Below are 19,119 nucleotides of genomic sequence, written 5' to 3'. Positions count from 1 at the left end.
GTTATTCTTGTCAGTATAATAGCGTTTTTTTAAATATATATTATTTTAATGTGATTTTAAATGGAAAATATTTTAAGAAAGAACACTACAATAATTTAAAATAAAAAATATAAAAAATTGAACTTTTTTAAAAATATTTGTAATTGCTATAAATCTCACATGGCTCTTATTTTAAAGCAAAATTCTATCATTAGTAGTATTTGTCACAAATGTAGCAGAGATTAATGAAAATCAACACTGGCTGACTGACCTTGTCAGAAAGGAGGTAGCAGTTCTGAGTAGAGCAGTCCTGTCTAAACACGTGTACCGTTAAGTGCCACGTTTCGCTTTCCAAACAACCAAATTTATCTAAGCCACGACTCATCTACGTGGCATCCTGATCCTTAAAAAAAAACAAAAAACAAAACCAGAACAGAAGTGTCTCTCTCTCTCTCTCTCTCTCATAAAGTTTCCTCCTTTTCAAGTTGATGATCTAAAATATCTGTCATTTGAATCTGGTCCTCATTATTTTTCGTGTTCAAGTTGTCGACGAAGATGGTCCCTTGAATATTCTATCAGGTAAAGAAAAAACTTACATTGAATCTGATATTTTGTTGTTACTTATCGTCATCTTTTTCATGGGCCATGGCCTTTTTTGGGTATGTTTTGAAGATATTTTAATGTACTGTTATTGTCTTTGAAATGAGATTGTGGTGTAGGATTGATGATGGGTTTAACAGTTTTTTTTGTCAAGTTGGATGGTTTTGTTTGTGGCAGATTCTAGGTTTCTCTCTAGATAATTCAGCAGGTTGCTATTGTTATTTAATATCAACATTTTGTCATAGTTTGATCAATTGATTTTGATGGTTTTTATTTGTTTGAGCTATGGGAATTTTAGAGCCTAAAATCTAATACAACTGTTCATGATTTCCTTTTCCTGATAGATAAGGTGGCGGCCCTTACTTGGAATCTCTAGGCTCCTATAAGTGATTGTATTTTTTTTTTCGATAGTGAGGAAGAGATGATAGAAGAGAAAGAGAAGAAGTTTCTCACAGTAGCACCATTTCAGTGTGCTTGGAGGAAAGATTTGAAATTTAGGGAAGCTGGAAGAGGATGTGTGGCTTTTGACGCTTTTGCTCACAATGATGTCACAGTGGTGTTTAGGGAGAATGTAGGGAGTCAACACTACCATTATAAGAGGGATAATAGTCCTCATTATACTGTGATTCTTGGGAGTCATAGGAATCGTCGACTGAAAATTGAGGTTGATGGCAAAACAGTAGTTGATGAGGAAGGTGTTGCGCTTTGCTGCTCATCCATGTTTCAAAGTTATTGGATCAGTATTTATGATGGTTTGATTAGTGTCGGAAAAGGGAGATACCCTTTTCAGAATCTTGTGTTTCAGTGGTTAGATTCAAATCCAAATTGTAGCGTTCGGTATATTGGTCTTAGCAGCTGGGATAAACATGTCGGGTATAGAAATGTCAATGTGTTGCCGTTGCCAAAGAATCATATGTTGTTATGGAAGCAAGTTGACTCTGGAGAATATGAGGGGACTGATGATGGAGAAGAGGAGTTAGAAGGTGGACAGATGAGCTATGAGAGACGGGGACTTGAGAATTTTCTTGAGAGTTGGGAATTATCTGATGTATTGTTCGTTGTTGGCAAGGAGGAAAGACTTGTCCCAGCTCATAAGGTTATCTTACAAGCATCTGGTAATTTTCCTTTGAGCTCGTCAAATGAAGATGTTATTCAGCTACAGGATGCAACATATCCAATTCTTCACGCACTTCTTCAATATATATACACCGGCCACACACAGGTATCGTAACTGTTCCACATTTACAGATTTTACGCATCTTTAACGAGGATGATTCTGCCTTTTGTCTTCTTGTCATGTTTTTTCTTTTAAGAATGACTCTAGCTGCCAGAATCACTTCTAGTTACTTTTGGGCTGTTTAATCTCACTCCGTTCCCTCTTTGATATAGATTTCAGAGTCACAACTTGGTTCTCTATGGGCATTGAGCTTACAATTTGAAGTGATGCCACTGGGGAAGCTCTGTGAGGAAATTGTGGAGCGATTTAAATTGAATAAAAAGTTGTTTGACTCTGGTAAGAATGTGGAATTGTCATATCCAAGCTCCCAGCCCCATTCTTGTATGGCCTTCCCTTCTCAACTGCCTATAAATGTGCAAAGGCTTAAACAGTTGCAGTCGACTGGAGACTATAGTGACATAAACATTTACATTGAGGGTCATGGTCTTGTTGCTCAACCTCACAAAGTCATTCTAAGTTTATGGAGTGTTCCATTTTCAAAGGTGAACCATCTTCATCTAGCTTCTAGTGTCTCCATGTTCTCTGCATAGCATGTTTTGGAAATGTTTTATGAAAGTATGTTTTCACGGTACAAGGAACTGACAACTACATAATACCTGATTAAATGAATTCAACAGATGTTTACAAATGGAATGAGTGAGAGTAGCTCCTCAGAGGTTTTCTTAAGGGATGTGTCACCTGAAGCCTTCAAGGTTATGCTTGAATTCATGTATAGTGGAGAACTCAGTTTGGAAGATTCCACGGAATTCGGAACCTTGCTCCTGCAGGCTCTTTTGTTAGCTGATCAATTTGGGGTCGCTCTCCTTTACCAAGAATGCTGCAAAACACTTTTAGAGTGCCTATCGGAGGTAGTTAAGCCTTATTTTACAAATAATTTAATCAAGAATTTCTTAGTATTATCATATCTTTGTTTTGTTGTTATGATATGCTTCTTTTTGGCTAGAATTAAAAGAACAGAGAAGTGAGTTGCGGTTTCGGACTTCTGAAAACAAAAGAAGCGACCCCTTTATGACATTGAATTAAAAGATATTGACACCTTTCATGTACATATTATATGCAGGGATGGAGTTCTCCTAGTGGAAGAAGGTCATACAACAAGAGTTTTTCTATTATGCACAAGTTATAATGGACGACGAAGCAGACAATTTGGGAACTTTGTTGGCTATTGCTGTTGAAGCTAACTGTTGAACTTTGTTGCAGGACTCAGTAGGTCCAATCCTTCAAGCGGTGTCATCGATTCCATCATGTAAACTCATTGAAGAAACATGCGAGAGGAAATTTGCTATGCACTTTGATTATTGTACCACTACAAGCCTTGATTTCATCTTATTAGATGAGACAAACTTTAGCAATATCATTCAGGTGGGTTCTCATTCTTTGAATTGATAACTTTGAAATTGACAATTGACTCTAGGATTTATAGAGCTGAGTCAAAACAAGTGTACTCTGCCCACAGAATCCAGGACTGGTGGTCCCAAAATTTAGGAGGAGCAAATGCTTTTCATCTGGAATATCGTTTCCTTTTTGAGATTGGAAGTAAGTCCATGGTATGCTAGTGGTTTAGTGCATGGGATAAAAGAGGGTTTGGACCCAACGGCCATCAATCGATAGATAGGAGAAGGAATTTTGAAGTCATGCTTTAGTTGTTTTAAGTTTAAAATGGACCAAGGATAACATGTGAAATACCTTACACCGATGAGTTTCTTCCTTGAAAGCAATTCTTCGTGAATGTTGTCAAATGCCAAATAAAATCATAGGCATTCTCTATAACAAAGGATGGTTTTGCAGCATCAAGATCTAACTGTAACATCTGAAGAAAGAGTTCTCAATGCAATCTTCATGTGGTGTATGAGAGATAAAGAATTGTGTGGATGGGAGGTCGTCGCTGAGCTACTTGCACTTTCTACTCCTGAACTCCTTTTTGGGGACAGGCTTCAATCTCTTAATAACTTGTTGCCATTTGTGCGATTTCCATTGATGCCATATGACTTGCTTAAGAAGGTAAGTAAGCTTTGGTTATGGAAAGGACAATTAGACAATCTATTGAGAATGATACCCTGAACTCCTGTTATCATGTTGCAGCTGGGGCAAAGCAACCTACGCAGGCATGTCCCTATTTTTGATGATCTTGTAAGTTATCATCTTTCTAGAGAGAGTGATTGTTGACAGACAATATGGGTATTCATTTTCATCACTAGATTTCTTGTGTGGTAATTTCACAGGTGAGGGAGGGCATCAGTTATGCAGAATTTGGATCCCTAAGGCCAGGGAATGACCAAAAGTAAGTGTAAGATGCTAGTTTCACTTTCATGTTCATGTATCTTGATCTAGATTGTGAGAGTGGTCTAGCCTTTTAATCCTCTTTTTTTTCTTAGCCTTTTCAATAGTGGATATCTGTCTAAATTATCTAATCCAAGTTACACATGGAGGGAGCTGATTATTATTCATAGGAAATCTTCACAAGAATATTAGTAAAAGTTTTTAGCCACTTTATCCTGTTGCGAGGAACAAAGGAGAATTCGTCTATTTGGCATACGAGCCCCTGAAAAAAAATTTACCGAGGGTCACATTTTATCAATTCAACCCAATTGGGATTAATCCTAAACAATATAGTTTTCCTTTAGGATAAATTCATCACAGTTTGTTTATAATTTCATCCAATTGGGTTGAATTGACGGAATGCGATGAAAATATGGTAAATTTGATGAAGTTCTTTCCAGAAGGGGCTTGTTTGCCTATTTAACACAAACACAAGGGCTGAATTGGGGGGTTTTCAAAAACAAACGAACCATTTCTAAAAATCTAATTCCCTTCCTATTGTGTCATCTTCATGAAGAATTTTTTTGTACATGCTAGGTGGAAGTATCTATCGTGTCATGTTACAATCTCATGCAATTTTAATGCTACTGTTTTAACTCTATGCTTCCATGCTGACGTGTTTTGGATGAGCCATGGCTTAAAGACATAATAGCTAACGGAGTCTTATTTTTGTAGCCCTAGGTTTCAACATAGGCGATCTAGCTATAAGGAGCACCAGTACATATGTGATGGTGACAGCAATGGAGTACTCTACTTTGCTGGTACATCTTATGGAGAACATCAGTGGATTAATCCCGTTTTAGCAAAGGTGAACTCTGTGGTTTTCTTTTATTTTTTCTATCTTGCAACTATCTCTAGGTAGATCCGTGAACCGCATTCGATACACCGCTTCTCATCCTCTTAACTGAATGTTCCAGAGAATTACGATCACTGCCAGCAGTCCCCCTTCAAGATATACCGACCCCAAGACTTTGGTGTCACGAACTTATCAGGTTAGTATGAGTGATGTCTGTAAGTCTACAACATATCTAATGTATAGTGTGTTTCATTGGTAATTGAGTTGTCTGTCCTGTCGTTAGGGTACGTCTTTTGCTGGGCCTTGCATGGAAGATGGACACATACGTGCATGGTGGATGGTTGACATTGGCCAAGATCATCAGGTTTTTGTCCTCCTATACTCTTCGCAACCTTAGTAAATTTTCCTTTTAATCTTCCCTATACTCAAAAGGTTTCTTCGATTGTGTTTGTCTAAATGCAACAAAGAAAAGTATTAACAATCATAAAACAGTCATCCAATCCAACTTAGTTTTCCGACTCAAGTGCTTGGCCCCTACTCACTTCTCCCTGCTATGATTGACGCAGCTTATGTGCAACCACTACACTTTGAGACAAGATGGGTCAAGAGCCTTCATAAGATTTTGGAATATGCAGGTAAAACATTTAGTCATCGTTCTTTTTCAAGATATTCACTCTCCAAGCCTGCAAAATGGTTATCCTATCTTAAATCCCATTAACCAGATTTAATGCCAATGATTGCCTATTGTAACTGTCCCTTACTGCATCCCAGGGTTCACCGGATGGGAAGACATGGACGGACTTGAGAGTGCACGAGAACGACCAAACAATGTGCAAGGCTGATCAGTTTGCATCATGGCCCATAACCGGGCCACATGCTCTACTTCCTTTTAGGTTCTTCAGGGTTGTTCTAACAGGTCCTACGACAGATGCCTCAAATCCCCACAATTTGTGCATCTGCTTCTTGGAACTCTATGGTTACTTCCACTAGCTTGATAGAATTACACTTCGGTGTGTTTCCTTCTTATTTTGATGGGATTTATAGATGCCCTTTCTTGTCCCAACAATATGCAATCCATTACTGTAACCAAAACAAAATGTAGCCATTACAGCTCTTATGTACAGTTCCTGCGTAATGAAAATAAAAATTCAAGCATCTGCAATCCAAATGAAAAGAAACTCCCCGCATAAATTGTACAGTTCCTGTAACTTGTGTATTTACCTTTATGCCCATACACAGGCGTAGCGAGGCCAAGTCGTTTGGTTTCCACTTTCCGTTGCTGCATGTACAATAACGAATCAGCGATTCTGAGGACCCTGCACGTTACTCGGTGTCCGTTCTAATGCTTGAAGCAAGGAGGATGTTGAATTGGAAAGAAATGAATGGGTGCTTTGTTTGATTGAATGAATATTACATATCGTTTCTCTCGAGATTGAGAGGCCACCCTTTAATTCATCGCTTAGCTTTCATCTGCGCTTTTTTCTTTTTATTTTCAATACTTCCACGCTGAAATGGTTAAAACCAAATTGGATTTTGTCTTCTATACTCATTACACTACGGCCATCCTTGCCTTCCATCAAGCCAATATATATGCATTATAGGTGGCTTATCTGGATGATGCTCCTTCGTATCACTCATATAAACTATCCAATACCGAAACTGAATACATTCATGCAAGTAGAGATATGTCACTCATTATCCCGGATTCATTTTTTCATCACTTAAAGAAAGCAGTACAAAATTCAACCTTATACACCAAATTTGATTGAAGAACAGGGATCCTAATTGCTCGAGCCATAGCCATTTGAATAGCCGATTACCTCCTGACAGGTGGTACAACGCCCCTGCCTGGGGGTGCTCCGCGCCCAGCAGCTTGGGCCTGCACAGTAAAATAGAATCAGGAGTTGGTCTTTACAAGCTGCTTAGATACAGAGCTGTAAAATTGTTTTCGGCTGAAAACACCAGATGGATGATTAAATTTAAGACATTAATGAAATCAAAATGCTTACTTTAGACCGCATTGCAACAGATCTTCCCCTGCCAACCCCAAGCGATGCACTCTTACCCTTCAAGCACATAAGAAATGGTAATTAGAGATCATCACGAAAATGCAAATTCAAGAAAAATCTAAAGGATTGCAAGTGGGAGCATACCTTGATTCTAGCATCCAAACGCTTGAACATGGGAGCATTCTTTAGCATATCAGGTATAACCATGAATCTGTTCAAATTTCACATTATCATCAAATAATTGCATTCAAGTTGTGAAAATCCAACATAATGACTCAATAACTATATATGAGTTTATCAAGGATAGTAGTAGGTACCTGACTTTACTGCCACGAATGAAAACATGCTCAAGCTGTGAGACCTTCCCATCCTGTAAAGTGGCAGACCAGAATCAGTAACCAGATAAAAAAACCAAGATACAAATGAAAGAAAGATAAACTAATTATCCAAGCTGATAGCCATTGCATCGAATAATCTATTAAGATTTAGCATCAGTAAGTCAAAGACACAATGATTCAAATTGATTAGCTTGATTGAAGATCAAAAGATAATAGATATAGACAATATAAACAACTAAGTGGCAAAGATATAAAATAAGCTCTCTAAAATCTTTTTGGCTTTCATCCACAGATGCATCCATACTTCTCAAAACTGAATGTTTTCATTTAAAACTGCAATAACACGGACTAAAATTACAAGCACATATAATTTCTTTAAATTCTCCTGTCCCTACTATATAAATCGAAAATTTCTAATAAACCATCATTTTGGATTGGATATCTTTTCATTAGGCAAATCATTATTTCACCTCATATAACCATTACATCAATCTAAAACAACTCAAAGCACGTATCTTCCAATTTTGTGCAGCATAAATAACATAAGAAATACATAATCCTAGAAATCATTCATTAATTATAGTGTGACTTTCCACAAACATTGACACGCAATTTTTAACTCCTAATCCTTAACCAACTATACATCAAAAGGAAGTGTCTTTCTCTTGAACTATCCTACTGATTTGCTGAACAAAATGGACAGCTAAACACAAGACCATCAGCAACTATACACGAATACAAAGAAAACCGGATCATTTTTTAAAATAAAAATTCTGTAAAGAAAAAGCTTCTTAATTTAGGGTTTTACGGCCACAACTTCCTTTTCCCCTTCTCCGCAATAAAACATCACGACTTGTTAGCAGAATATTAAAATGTCCATGAAGATTTTCCCAATCTCACGCAATAGATCCTATGGTTTTTCAAAACAATAACCTAAAACCCTTTCAACTCATAATTTCACTCCACAATCGAAAAATCTAGGGTTTCACAAACAAAAAATAATCAAGAAAATAGTGAAAAAGCAGTAGTTCCTTAGCAGTGTAAGTGATGCTCTCGAGCTGGCAGTTCCAGTTATCCTCACACTCTACCATGCCTCCTCTATAAAGCTCTCCACTCTTCAGCTCCACCGTCACTATGTGACCGGAAGCCTCATGTAGTAGCTTCACCGGAATCCCCAAGCTTCTGCTCATCTCTCCTCTTCTTTCTCTCAGTCACTGCAAAACCCTAATAACCCCAAGGACAACGATCTAATCGTTTCCCTCCCTCCATGCCTGCGTTTTATTTTGTAGTTAGTGAGGGTAGATTGGTCATCTAATTAAAAATAAGGACTTCTTAGTAATAAGGCAGATGATAAGCCTTTTAACGTGGCGTAATATTCAGGCTACATGTAAGCGTTGCAGCGTTTAAAAAGGAAATTGGCCGCAATGTGTCTAATCGAGCTGTAGCGATTTTAATAACAAACGGCTGTACCAAAATCTCTGGCGGCTCCTGACATGGCGTCCCAGCGATTTTGAAAAAATATTTAAAAAAATTAAAATATTTTTTTTATTAAAAAATTATTTTTTTTATTTTTTAAATTTTATTTTTAAAACCAATCAATCAAAACTATTTAAAAACATAAAATATTTATTTAAATAAAATTAATTTTTTTCTAAAACATTATTCAACCGCATTTCCAAACATACTTTTTAAAAAACTTAAAAGTATATTTGGGATTGATGTCATTATATGTGATTAGGTTTTTTTACATGATTATAAAAAAACAAATACATGTAATTTTAGCTTTAAGTGAGATGTGATTTGTGCTTTAAAGAAATTATACATGTAAAAAAACTCAACCTCACCTCATTATGCTTCAACTCAAACACACACTAAATAGATGTTCATTTGATATGGATCACTTTATGCATAGTTTTTAGATTGGTTTTTGTTATGATTTAAAGATTGTTTGTGATTCTTGAAATTTAATTCAATTTCAAAGATTAAATTACTTTATGTATTTAATTCTTTTTTAAAAGGATTAATTTGAATTATAAATAGAATTTAAATCATAAAAAATAAGGTAAAAGCAAATCAAATAAGAGACTCTCTTTGTATGAAATAAAAAACTTAAACGAGGCAATACCCTTGACATGGGAGAATGACTTATTATTGAATTCAAGAAACTATGGTTATTATATAGACTTACAACTTTCTAGATAAAAGCAAGATTACAACTCATATTTACTTTAATAGAAACATCGTAATCAACAAAGAAAAAGTCAAAATAAAACAATTCACTCCTTGATCAATAATGATTATTATCAATTCTAACAAAAACACCAACACACTCGACATTCCCTCCTTTTAAATAATTATCAGCAAGTAATTTACTTTTGATACTTGGCAGACGCCCGACAAACATCAAAGCTTTTGAAACACATCTAGCTTTAGATTCTTGGTCATCACACCTACAACTTGCTTTAAGTTCCACAGTAAACTAACTCTACAATTCCTTTAGTTGCAAGATCATGCAAGAAATGGAAACAAACGTTGATATGTTTGCAACATCCATGTAGCACATGATTCTTGGAGATTTTGATAGTCAAACTATTGTCACAAAACATAGTAGTATTTCCATGTTGTGAATGACCAAGTTTCTCTAAAATCATTCTCATCCAAATGACTTAACTAGCATAATAAACAACTACCACAAACTCAGCCCCGGTTGTCAAGAGAGTAACTATTGACTATACTTTAGATGACCATGAAACAACTTTTGAGCACATAAATAAGACATAGCCTAAAGTGTTTGTTTTTGTTTTCCAAATCACCAACGTAATCACTATTAGTATAAGCCACTAAATTTTCACTCCCTCATTTCTTGTAGAAAATCCAATAATCATTTGTTCCTCTCAAACATCTTAACACCCTCTTTGCTACTTGCAAATGCAGCTGAGCTACTTCATATATCGACTAATAAGGCTAACCACAAGCATTAGATTAGGTCCAGTACTCGTTAAGTACATCAAGCTACCTCCCACTTTTTAAAAGAAATTTGCATCCACCTTAATTTCATTTGTATCTTTGCAAAATTTAAACCTTGGAACTACCGAATTGAGCACCAAGTTGCTTTATTCCATATCAAATCTCCTCATCACCTTTATGGCATACTTCTTTTGACAAATAAAGATCCTATCATCTCTCTGCAGTATCTCAATACTAAGAAAGTATCTCGTCATTCTAAGATTGGACATATCAAATTCATATATTATTGAATTTTGAAAATCTTTAATCATACTCATTATCCCTAATAAAAATAAGATCATCAACGTAGATACTGACAATCAAGATTTTACCTTCTATACTTACCTTGACAAACAAGGTGTATTTGCTATGACATTTTTCAAACGACTTATTTATAAAATAAGCTTCTATTTAGCTGAATCATGCTCGTGGAGCTTACTTTAGCCCATATAAAGTCTTCTTCAACTTATACACTTTGTTTGGACTGTTTTTCTTCTCATAACCCTTTGGTTGTTCCACGAACACATCCTTATTCAACTTACCATATAGAAATCTTGACTTTACATCTAATTGATACACTATCCAACCTCTTTATGCATTAAGAGCAATAATCATATGTAATGTATCCATCATTGTCATTGGAGAAAATACTTTGATATAATTGACTCCATACTACTATGCATAGCTTTTAGCTACTAAACATGTTTTATGCTTTTCCGGCTCCTAATTTTCATTAAGTTTTGTCTTACAGACCCACTTAAATACTAATCTTTTTGAAATTAGCTGATAGATCAGTCAATATCCAAGTTTCATTCTTCTCAATGGACTTCATGTTAGAGTCCATAGATGCTCTTCACTTCTCATGTTTTACTGCTTCTTCAAAATACATGGAGTCACTAGATGCAAATAATATCAAATTAGTCACCCCATTTTTTTTAGATAAGCCTTCACCGCTCTTGTAATCATTTATCTAGACTAGTCTTTTAATTCTTTCTTCACATCCTTCTTCACTAGAGCTAGACAAGCTTTCTTCATTCACATTATTTGAAGAATCAGTTGTCGCTTCTTTAGTATCACTTTCTCCTTTACTGTCTTCTTCGTTTACACCATTTAAAACAATATCCTCTTCATTGTCATCCCACTTAATATCAGCTACAACTAACATTTTATAACTCTTATATCAGTCCCAACTCTTTTCTTTGTTTTTTTTTTTTTTTCAAATCTTACATCTTAACTCACCACATTCCTCTTTGACACTAAATCATAAAGCTTGTAGGTTTTGGACTTTGCACTAACCCCCAACAATATGCAACTAATGATTTATCTTCTAGCTTGATTCTTTTGGCAAAACGAAATAATGTTATTTTAAATGAAAATCTTAAAAAATTAAACAATTTTGTTTGAATATGAAAACTAAAAAAAAATATTTTTAAAGTTGATTAGATAATGTCTCAGGTGTCGTTTGGGAACACGACGCAAATGAAAATTCAAAATTTTTTTGTTTTAATTTTTTTTTTATATTTTCAAATCGTTTTGATGTATTGATATCAAAAATAATTTTTTAAAAAAATAATAAAAATATTATTTTAATACATTTCTAGATAAAAAATATTTTAAAAAACAAACATTATCACACTTCCACTAAACATCCTCTCATTAGAATTTGATTCTGAAAGTTTTAGACTTTCTGGTTAATTATATATTTAAAAAAAATTCAATTTTTTTAGTTTAATTCTTTTTATCATTTTAATATAAAAAAAAATTTTAAATAAAAATAATATTATTTCAATATATTTTAAAATAAAAATATTTTAAAAAAACAGTACACAATTAACTTTTAAACATAGCCCGATTATGAATAGAATGAATTGATTTTTGGAGTTATTCGATTTTAATCAATCCAGCGTCTAAAATGGTTAAAAAAACCAGGCACAAACAAGATTTTGAATTGATAGGTGACCCACATGATGTGATAACTGTACTTTAAATTATGATATAATCGACTGCCGTCCGATCGAACTTCTGTTGTGGCAACTCCTGATTCGTGATATTTTTCACGGCGAGTGAGCTTTCACGTGGGAGGATATGCTTTGCTCTCTATTGTTCGTTTCGTTGTTAAAAAGCAAATTCAAAATCCAAATCATGGGATAAGCGGGTACACAATAATTTATAATCAGCGTGGGTCCACCTAATCAACGGTTGGATATCTTCCTAATCTGGGACACCATGCATACGTGTCGGTGGAGATGCTATGATTACTTTTCTCACTGAATTTAAAGCTCTTTCTCTTTGTTTCCTTTGCTTGGAGGGCGAAAGAAGAAATGAGCAGAGGAACTGAGTTTGGAGCAAAGATGTTAGGTTCTTCTTCAGGTCTATTGCCAGCACCTCCTTTGTTGCCTTCTGTGGCGAATTCCAAATGGGTATGCGTTTCTTTTTGCATTCTGAGATTTTTTTAGCATTTTTTACTTGTTTTTGTACGTGCGAGTGACTGGACTGCTGCTTTTTGGAATCTTTTATGGTGTCTTGATTGGTTTTTTTCTGGGTTTTTTGGAAATTGAACAGTATTTGATTTGAAAAATCATCCCTTTTTGGTATGTTTTCAAGCTTTGTAACGATGGTGTTTTTTCTAATGATTTATGCATATTAATATACTTACTGTTTCTTTGACAGGCTATAAGGTATAAAAGATGCACTGCTAAAGAGAAGCCAGTTAGACTGCCTTCTGGGGGGTCTAAGAAATTGCTTTGTCACGGCAGATTTTGTTTTCCATTAAGAATCTCAAATAATGATAGGGTATGTTTGGAAATTTGAGCATGGACATTGAATTGAATGCCTGTAAGCTTCTAATGTTTTCGTATGAGCTGGTTTCTGATAGGAACAAATCTATATAATTTTTGAAAATGTTCAGAAATGAAACAATTTTTTTGGAGAATTGGCGGCCCTTTCTCTTAATGAAGAGTAGATAATATGGTACAAAAATCTTTCTTAGGCTGTAAAACAGGTGAATTTAGTTCCGCCACCACTTGTTTCCAAGATGGTTTCCTTTTAACTCTAATTTATGAGTGCAATATTCTTAAATGTCTTGACATAATGCTTTTTTTTTCATTGAAAGGTTCGCCGTGGTTTTGCTATATCAGCGGTTTTGACAGATGACCCAACAATGACAACCGTTGGGGATGGCATGGAAAATATCGGTCTTGTAAGCATTGATCCTGGGTTGGAATCATTTAAAGATCACTTCAGATATAGAATGAAAAGATATGTAGATCAGAAAAAGCTCATTGAAAGATACGAAGGAGGTCTTGAGGAATTTGCACTTGGTAATTTTCAGTATCATTCCTTCTGATTTCATTTTCAACATATACATAAACCTTTCTGAACTGTTGGACAATGTGTATTTGCACATTGTGCATGTGAGGTGCAGCACATTTAACTGATACTTGAAGTTTTCCTTTTAAATGTGGCAATTTTGTGATCATTTTCACTAAATTCACTCTAGCACGTGATTTTTGCTTGGAAGTCAAGATCAAAATGTTGAATGGAAATTTGACAAACCTGTTAATCTGTTGGTTGGATCCTAGATTTATGTTCTTTTGTCTTTCTATGTTTAGCAGATTTGTTATCCTTTTCCATTTGATTACTGGTCTCTTTAGTAGTGCTGAACTCTTCTGATTGCATCATGTAGGATATCAGAAATTTGGATTTAATAGAGATGAAGGAGGCATTGTCTACCGTGAGTGGGCCCCTGCAGCTCAGTGAGTGTTTTTGTTCTTTTGAGAATTTGAACTACAACTTTGTTGGTCATTGTTTGTGTAATTGGAAGCTATCTTTTGCATGGTGCAGGGAAGCACAGATTATCGGGGACTTCAATGGATGGGATGGCTCCAACCACAGGATGGAAAAGAATGAGTTTGGTGTTTGGAGTATTAAAATATCTGATTCTGGTGGAAATCCAGCAATTCCTCACAATTCAAGGGTCAAGTTCCGATTCATGCAAGGTAATGGAGTTTGGGTTGATCGAATACCTGCTTGGATTAAATATGCCACTGTGGATCCTGCAATTTTTGGAGCACCATATGATGGTGTGTACTGGGACCCACCAACTTCAGAAAGGTATTAATCCAAATTATGGCCTGTTAGATTTTCCAAGAATCATACAATTGTAGATCACCTTGATACCATCATTGAGGTCTAGACTTGTCAGAACAAGGAATCCTCTCGGCTGTTCTCTTGAATTTTCCTTCATTGAGCTATTTTTTGTATGAACATACAGGTATGAATTTAAGTTCCCGCGGCCTCCCAAACCCAATGCCCCACGCATATACGAGGCTCATGTTGGAATGAGTAGCTCAGAACCCCGTGTTAATTCCTACAGAGAATTTGCTGATAATGTTTTGCCTCGTATACGAGCAAATAACTACAACACAGTACAACTAATGGCAGTAATCGAGCATTCCTATTATGCATCGTTTGGTTATCATGTTACGAACTTTTTTGCTGTTAGCAGCAGATCTGGAAATCCTGAAGACCTCAAATATTTAATTGATAAAGCCCATAGCTTGGGTCTACGTGTCCTGATGGATGTTGTCCACAGTCATGCAAGTAACAATGTCACTGATGGTCTCAATGGTTTTGACATTGGCCAAGGTGCTCAAGAGTCCTATTTTCACACTGGAGATCGAGGCTACCATAATTTATGGGACAGTAGACTCTTTAATTATGCTAATTGGGAAGTTCTTCGCTTCCTGTTATCCAACTTGAGATGGTGGCTTGAGGAGTTCAAATTTGATGGGTTTCGATTTGATGGAGTAACTTCCATGTTGTACCATCACCATGGAATCAACATGGCATTCACGGGAGATTATAATGAGTACTTCAGTGAGGCAACGGATGTTGATGCTGTTGTTTACTTAATGCTGGCTAATTATCTGATACATAATATCTTGCCAGATGCAACAGTGATTGCTGAAGATGTTTCTGGTATGCCTGGACTTGGTTGTCCAGTCTCTGAGGGGGGAGTTGGATTTGACTATCGCCTGGCAATGGCCATCCCTGACAAATGGATTGATTACTTGAAAAACAAGAGTGATCTAGAGTGGTCAATGAATGAAATCTCCCTGAGCTTAACTAATAGGAGATACACTGAGAAATGTGTTGCTTATGCCGAGAGCCATGACCAGGTATGATGTCTTGAACTTTCCAGTTTGTCTTCTTTTGCAATTAGACTTATTGTAGTCTGATACTTCTAGTTATATTTGTTACCCTGCATGATATATTAATCATTCTTGTCCACTTTTACCTTCATGTCCTTCTCAAGAAAATGGTGTCTTCATTCTGCAGTCCATTGTAGGTGACAAGACCATTGCCTTCATCCTGATGGATAAAGAAATGTATTCTGGCATGTCTTGTTTGACAGAGGCTCCACCTGCTGTTGATCGAGGGATTGCTCTTCATAAGGTATGATAATATGTCAGATCACTTTCGTCAGTTCATGCTCCAACAGTAACTTCTCTTTCTTTCTCTAAATGTGCTTTTGTCTGCCCATCCCTGTGACCTTAAACTCATTTAGGCTCAGCTTTTTGATTTTCCAAGTCAAAAACATTATATAGCTACGCTTCAGACGCTGTTTCTTGTTTTGGCCCTGAAAACCACTGCTATAAAAATTTGTAAATTGGATCCAGCTCAATGCCATAAAAATTTGTTGAAGAATTAATATTATTATTTTTTCTTTGTTCTCATTATTGTAATTGTATTTTGCAGATGATACATTTTATAACTATGGCACTAGGAGGCGAGGGACATCTTAATTTTATGGGAAATGAAGTAAGCACACAAGCTAATTCTGAACTCCTGGGGCTACTGAATTGTCAGACCTAGATATCTTCTTGTATAATAAACACGGATCATGTTACTAACATTTTAAATTCTTCAACAAACACAATCTTTTAGATTATGTAAGGTTGAGCTGTATGTTTCTTTGACATTGCTTTAAAGTAAATGTGATTAAAGGCATTACCAACAAGAGCGCATACCCCAAATAAGATATACTAATTTGCTAACATTTTAAATACCTGGATCTTTTCTTCTCTTATCTAACACTGAATTGGAGAAACTCTTTCCCTTCTCTTCTGCTTAAAAATCAGGTATTCTATTTGTGTCTAATCCTTGTGTTAATTGCTACCAATGCTTCTTATAGTTTGGGCATCCTGAGTGGATTGACTTCCCCAGAGAAGGCAATGGATGGAGTTACGAAATGTGTAGACGCCAATGGAATCTTGTGGACATGGAACACTTAAGATACAAGGTTTGAGATCTCATTTTCATCAATTTTACTACCTCTTTATCAAGTTGTTCCGAGTCTTCTAATTATGGCTTTCCAGATATCAAAATCAAAATGTTGACCTTGATACTTGAAATGTCTAAATACCTCTGGAACTTAATTTTATTTATTTATTTTTAAGTGTAAAAGTAATTCATAGACTGAGGAACATCCATATCTTTCTTGGACAAAAGCCACTACCAACAAACTTTTTCAAGAAGCATACGAGGTTACTAGATAACTGCATGAGATAAGAGAGGAGAAATGTGATAAGCTGGATGCACATAGCATGTCTCAGCTGATCTTATTATTGTCTATCTCATTGGTTGTATGTAATCTTTTACTGTTTTCAATGTGTATTTACAACATTTTCTTTTGTGCCACCACACTGGTTCAGTTCATGAATGCATTTGACAGAGCTATGAATTTGCTTGATGAAAAATATTCTTTCCTAGCATCTACGAAGCAGATTGTGAGCAGTACAAATGAAGAAGATAAGGTACAGCTATCCTGTCTAATAGATATCTGTTTTGTGTCTTATTTAAGAGGTGCATTAACCAAGTTGAATCAGGGAGATAGAGTTCAAAGGTGTTGCAAGGATGGTTTTTTCCAAGTCTTTTTATATATAACCTGTTTCATCATTTCGTTCATGAAATTGATTGCCTGTTACACATTACAGGTTATTGTCTTTGAGCGTGGAGATCTGGTTTTTGTGTTCAATTTTCATCCGGAGAAAACATATGATGGGTACGTGTGTTTCAATTATCAGAAGAGTTGTTTTCACATTTGTAGACTGTGGGTGTAGTTCCGTACAGAATGATTGGCAGCAGACTGCATGTACTGCGAAGTTGAAAACAGTTCCAAGATTCTGATGGTAAATTATTCAGATGTTTTAACTCTCTGAGTTGTAATCTCTATGTACAGGTACAAGGTTGGGTGTGACTTGCCCGGGAAGTATAGAGTTGCACTGGACAGTGATGCCTTGGAATTTGGTGGACATGGAAGAGTAAGAAAACATGTGCATGATTATTTAGAATTGACAACCAAATGGGAAAAGTAGAAGTGAATACTCACTACATCATTTTTCACTCTATCTCGAAAACATGGACTTATGGTTACACGACTGATCTTTGTATCCTGTAAGTAGTGGGAAAGACCATTTTTTCTTGAAGGGTGTAGACGAAGAAAACATTGTAAAGATAGGGAAAATGGGTCTTTGTGGGAACTAGGAACGGACTTAACACAGTATCCTCTTCATTAGTTGTTTTGATATCTTCGTGATGTTCTGCTAATTAATCTGTCAGGTGGGCCACGATGCAGACCATTTCACATCTCCTGAAGGGATACCAGGAGTACCTGAAACAAATTTCAACAATCGTCCCAACTCCTTCAAAGTACTCTCGCCAGCCCGCACATGTGTGGTGAGTTCTATTTCATTCTACTTTAGATTTACATATGTGAGGTTATTATGTCTATCGGTGTTCCTTACTAGTCTCATCCTGGAAAAGGGTACAAACTTGAGCAACTATAGTCATACGAGTGATCTACTTGAGCTTGACTCGAGTAGTTCTTGTAGCTAACAAGTTGATGCATTCTTTAGGGTTTTTGTGCTTAAAGATGAAATCTAAGAGCAGTTTTTTCTTGTTTAAATCACCCTCCTCAAAAGGTTTACTATAGAGTCGAAGAAAGCGAAGAGAGCCATGATGATAATGATGAGATGGGCTTGAATGAGATATTAGCTGCTGATGTTATACCAGAGCAAGAGGATGTTGAAGAAGCTGCCCGTCAGGCTAAGGTCGGAAAACCACACTTGGTGGATGGTGATGGTGATGGTAGTGGACTTAGCAAGACAGTGAACTTTGAAGTTGAAGATTTTGGGGATGATGCATCGGATGATTAAGAATCTTCATCCAACATCGGAGTACACCTCTTAATTTTCACCTTAAGAATAAACTAGGTTTATATGAGGCTTCCTCGATCATTCTGAAGAGATTTGTATGGCTCTTGTACAGATGTACAAGTATGCTGCTGTAAATAAATAAGATTGCTCAAACTACACTCGAGGCAATAAACCTGTGAAATATTCACATGTGTGCGTGTATATATCAAATAAATCATTGTAGTAATATCCCGAGTAAAAAACTAAAATAATTTTGTTTTAGACAATTTTATTTTTAAAAAATTGATTAAATTTCACTTGATCCATGTCACGTACAAAATAACCTGCGTCAAGTCATTTGGGTTGGGTTTAATTAAATTAATATTTAAATTAAAATAAAAATAAAAACTTGGCATGACTTTGCCAAATAAGTTAATAGGTTATTAGGCTAATCTGAGTATAATAATTATGTTTTTGAATTCCTGACAACCTTCTTTGATGGGTCTAGCCCACCGACGATCGACCCACGACTATGCGCAAACGTGCCTCTACTTCAGCCCATATCTTGAAGCAACCAGACCACGAACCCAGAGCTTTCCTCCGTCCCTCGATCATCACAAAGTTAACAACCTTGGAC

At 35.9% G+C, this 19,119-nt stretch overlaps 3 protein-coding genes across 5 annotated transcripts; 2 read left to right on the top strand and 1 right to left on the bottom strand.

Moving 5' to 3' along the window:
* Nucleotides 1–399: 399 nt before the first annotated feature.
* Nucleotides 400–6,086, top strand: LOC118061928 (BTB/POZ domain-containing protein At2g30600). 2 transcript variants are annotated; one of them, XM_035075563.2, is made up of 13 exons: nucleotides 400–558; nucleotides 924–1,801; nucleotides 1,969–2,298; nucleotides 2,434–2,664; nucleotides 3,017–3,178; nucleotides 3,605–3,817; nucleotides 3,899–3,946; nucleotides 4,039–4,097; nucleotides 4,811–4,943; nucleotides 5,053–5,127; nucleotides 5,215–5,295; nucleotides 5,498–5,566; nucleotides 5,703–6,086. In XM_035075563.2, exons 2-13 carry the CDS (start codon nucleotides 1,001–1,003, stop codon nucleotides 5,919–5,921), a joined length of 2,421 nt encoding a protein of 806 aa, XP_034931454.1. In that variant the 5' UTR covers nucleotides 400–558; nucleotides 924–1,000; the 3' UTR covers nucleotides 5,922–6,086. The 2 variants fall into 2 exon arrangements, with proteins under 2 accessions (XP_034931454.1, XP_034931455.1); XM_035075564.2 differs by lacking the exon at nucleotides 400–558 and adding an exon at nucleotides 637–787.
* A 489-nt stretch (nucleotides 6,087–6,575) lies between these two features.
* On the bottom strand, nucleotides 6,576–8,544 carry LOC118061929 (small nuclear ribonucleoprotein SmD3b). The gene is made up of 5 exons (XM_073409156.1): nucleotides 8,312–8,544; nucleotides 7,258–7,312; nucleotides 7,085–7,151; nucleotides 6,941–6,997; nucleotides 6,576–6,810 (listed from the first exon to the last, which is right to left on the bottom strand). Exons 1-5 carry the CDS (start codon nucleotides 8,466–8,468, stop codon nucleotides 6,748–6,750), a joined length of 399 nt encoding a protein of 132 aa, XP_073265257.1. The 5' UTR covers nucleotides 8,469–8,544; the 3' UTR covers nucleotides 6,576–6,747.
* A 3,901-nt stretch (nucleotides 8,545–12,445) lies between these two features.
* On the top strand, nucleotides 12,446–18,769 carry LOC118061930 (1,4-alpha-glucan-branching enzyme 1, chloroplastic/amyloplastic). Of its 2 annotated transcripts, XM_035075566.2 has the most exons (14): nucleotides 12,446–12,704; nucleotides 12,955–13,077; nucleotides 13,397–13,604; nucleotides 13,970–14,039; nucleotides 14,128–14,397; nucleotides 14,558–15,464; nucleotides 15,625–15,741; nucleotides 16,045–16,107; nucleotides 16,481–16,588; nucleotides 17,001–17,102; nucleotides 17,283–17,350; nucleotides 17,528–17,609; nucleotides 17,908–18,024; nucleotides 18,270–18,769. In XM_035075566.2, exons 1-14 carry the CDS (start codon nucleotides 12,606–12,608, stop codon nucleotides 18,501–18,503), a joined length of 2,568 nt encoding a protein of 855 aa, XP_034931457.1. In that variant the 5' UTR covers nucleotides 12,446–12,605; the 3' UTR covers nucleotides 18,504–18,769. The 2 variants fall into 2 exon arrangements, with proteins under 2 accessions (XP_034931457.1, XP_034931458.1); XM_035075567.2 differs by lacking the exon at nucleotides 12,955–13,077.
* Nucleotides 18,770–19,119: the final 350 nt, after the last annotated feature.

Source organism: Populus alba, chromosome 5 (genome assembly GCF_005239225.2).
Source record: "Populus alba chromosome 5, ASM523922v2, whole genome shotgun sequence".
Taxonomy (NCBI): Eukaryota; Viridiplantae; Streptophyta; class Magnoliopsida; order Malpighiales; family Salicaceae; genus Populus; species Populus alba.
Note: the sequence above shows the minus strand (reverse complement) of the source record. Positions and strands in the feature narration are given on the sequence as shown.

Bases quoted from the DNA above. Each gene is read 5' to 3' on its own strand.
- LOC118061928 (XM_035075563.2), top strand. From the start codon at position 1,001: ATGATAGAAGAGAAAGAGAAGAAGTTTCTCACAGTAGCACCATTTCAG. The intron at 1,802-1,968 runs GTATCGTAACTG...TCTTTGATATAG, and splicing joins TATACACCGGCCACACACAG to ATTTCAGAGTCACAACTTGG. The intron at 3,947-4,038 runs GTAAGTTATCAT...GTAATTTCACAG, and splicing joins TCCCTATTTTTGATGATCTT to GTGAGGGAGGGCATCAGTTA.
- LOC118061929 (XM_073409156.1), bottom strand. From the start codon at position 8,468: ATGAGCAGAAGCTTGGGGATTCCGGTGAAGCTACTACATGAGGCTTCC. The intron at 7,152-7,257 runs GTACCTACTACT...AAATTTGAACAG, and splicing joins ATTCGTGGCAGTAAAGTCAG to ATTCATGGTTATACCTGATA. The intron at 6,998-7,084 runs GTATGCTCCCAC...ATGTGCTTGAAG, and splicing joins GTTTGGATGCTAGAATCAAG to GGTAAGAGTGCATCGCTTGG.
- LOC118061930 (XM_035075566.2), top strand. From the start codon at position 12,606: ATGAGCAGAGGAACTGAGTTTGGAGCAAAGATGTTAGGTTCTTCTTCA. The intron at 13,605-13,969 runs GTAATTTTCAGT...TGCATCATGTAG, and splicing joins TCTTGAGGAATTTGCACTTG to GATATCAGAAATTTGGATTT. The intron at 17,610-17,907 runs GTAAGAAAACAT...TTAATCTGTCAG, and splicing joins AATTTGGTGGACATGGAAGA to GTGGGCCACGATGCAGACCA.